The 2,500-nt window shown below is 52.9% G+C and overlaps 1 protein-coding gene across 1 annotated transcript in view; it reads left to right on the top strand.

Moving 5' to 3' along the window:
* ninl (ninein-like) overlaps positions 1–2,500 on the top strand; it is a 28,274-nt gene that overhangs the window by 13,002 nt on the left and 12,772 nt on the right. The window contains 4 exon segments of the mRNA XM_059359829.1: positions 36–146; positions 426–509; positions 827–919; positions 921–975. Coding sequence (XP_059215812.1) covers positions 36–146; positions 426–509; positions 827–919; positions 921–975 — 343 coding nt within the window.

The raw sequence follows: 2,500 nt of genomic DNA, 5'->3' as shown, positions 1-2,500 counted from the left end.
ACACCTCTTGCTGATGTTGTTGTTGTTGTTGACAGGAGAGCAGGCGTCTGGAGGAGGAGCTGAGGTGTTTGAGGCTCCAGCTGACGGAGGCTCAGAGCTCAGTGATCAGACTGCAGACAGACCTGGACCAGCTGCTGCACACCAAGGTCTCTATCATCAGTAATCAATAATCAGTAGTCAATATCTGATCATCAATACGGATCTATATATATATATCAGATACACACACAGAGTCAGCTGCTTCACCCCTCCCCCAGGTGTCAGGTGTGTGTGATGAATTATTGATCTCAGTGACTTCTCATGTTCTCTGCAGCTGGAGACGACTTTTAATTGACATCTACATTCGACCAATGACGAGTCTGTTCTGTTTGATTGACAGCTACATTTGACCAATGACGAGTCTCTGTGTTCTGTTTGATTGACAGCTGGGCAGCCTGGAGGCAGCCGGTGCTCTGAGTCCAGAAGAAAGACTCACCGAGATCACCAGAGACCACGAGAGACAGCGCCGGGTAAGGGGGGAGGGGTTAGACCACCAGAGACCACGAGAGACAGCGCCGGGTATGGGGGGCGGGGTTAGACCACTAGAGACCACCAGAGGCAGCGCCGGGTAAGGGGGGTGGGGTTAGACCACTAGAGACATCGCCGGGTAAGGGGGCGGGGTTAGACCACCAGAGACCACGAGAGACAGCGGCGGGTAAGGGGGGAGGGGTTAGACCACCAGAGACCACGAGAGGGGTGTGCGTGTGTGTTTGTTTGTGTGTTTGTTGTATGTCTGACTGTGTGTGTGTGTGTGTGTGTGTGTGTGTGTTTGGTCTATGTGCTGTAGGAGCTCCAGGACAGGAATGATGAGCTGTGTTCGGAGCTGGAGCTGCTGAGAAACAACAGGAAGTCCAGACGACCTGCAGGAGGCCCCGCCCCCCCCCGCCATGCTGAGCCACACCGACCAATCAGCTGCCAGCGCCGAGTCAGACTTTGGTAACACAACTACACAATTACACACAACAAACACAACAAACGTAGCGGTAGTGATCCTAGTGCTCCTAGTCGTTGACTCGGGTAGGAGCTGCTCTGTCCATCTTGGGGGTTTCTTCTCCTCTGTTGCCCCCCTCACCTGTGGGGTCCCTCAGGGCTCTATACTAGGTCCCATCCTCTTCTATATTTGACCCCGAGAGGACATCAGGCTGCTAGTCTGCCTGGCTGACATCAGGTCATGGATGGTTGTTGTCTTCCTCAACCTTGACCAGAGCAAGACGGAGATCATTGTTTTGTTTTTGGCAAAACCTCCACCCAACCCTCCAGACCCCTCTAGACCCCCTCCACACCCCCTCTAGAGCTCCTCCAGACCCCTCTAGACCCCCTCCACACCCCCCCTAGAGCTCCTCCAGACCCCTCTAGACCCCCTCCACACCCCCCCTAGAGCTCCTCCAGACCCCTCTAGACTCCCTCCACACCCCCTCTAGAGCTCCTCCAGACCCCACCACACCCCTCTAGACCCCCTCTAGAGCTCCTCCAGACCCCTCTAGACCCCCTCCACACCCCCTTTAGAGCTCCTCCAGACCCCTCCACACCCCCTTTAGAGCTCCTCCAGACCCCTCTAGACCCCCTCCACACCCCCTCTAGAGCTCCTCCAGACCCCCACCAGACCCCCTCTAGAGCTCCTCCAGACCCCTCTAGACCCCCTCCACACCCCCTCTAGAGCTCCTCCAGACCCCCACCAGAGCTCCTCCACACCCCCTCTAGAGCTCCTCCACAACCCCTCTAGACCCCTCCAGACCCCTCTAGACTCCCTCCAGAGCTCCTCCAGACCCCTCTAGACCCCCTCCAGACCCCTCTAGACTCCCTCCAGACCCCCTCCAGACCCCCTCTAGAGCTCCTCCAGACCCCTCCAGACCCCCTGCTGTTGGAGGAGTCCAGATTAAAAGCGAGCCCCAGACTCTGGACCCCCCCCCCCACTAACTTGAAGCTCCGCCTCTTTTCTCTTGCCTTAGGTTAGTTTTCCTCCAGCGGTGCTAGTGAACAGTCTCCTCTATAATCCCTCAGGGCCTTTAAAATCCCTTCTTCTCTTCATTTATTTTAAATTTAACTTTTGTTTTGTATGTTTTTGTTTTTCACCTTTTGTCAATTCTGTATTTTATTGAACTTTTTGCACTTTTATGTGAAACACTTTGGTGGCTCAGCCGTCTGTCAATGAGATATAGAAATACATTTGACTTTGACTCTACACAACAAAAACAACTGCACAACAAACAACTACAGACAGCTACTCACAACAAACAACTACAGACAGCTACTCACAACAAACAACTACAGACAGCTACTCACAACAAACAACTACAGACAGCTACTCACAACAAACAACTACAGACAGCTACTCACAACAAACAACTACAGACAGCTACTCACAACAAACAACTACAGACAGCTACTCACAACAAACAACTACACAACAAAGACAACTACACAACAAACAACTACAGACAGCTACTCACAACAAACAACT

The sequence above is a fragment of the Centropristis striata genome, chromosome 20 (genome assembly GCF_030273125.1).
Source record: "Centropristis striata isolate RG_2023a ecotype Rhode Island chromosome 20, C.striata_1.0, whole genome shotgun sequence".
Lineage (NCBI taxonomy): Eukaryota > Metazoa > Chordata > Actinopteri > Perciformes > Serranidae > Centropristis > Centropristis striata.
Note: the sequence above shows the minus strand (reverse complement) of the source record. Positions and strands in the feature narration are given on the sequence as shown.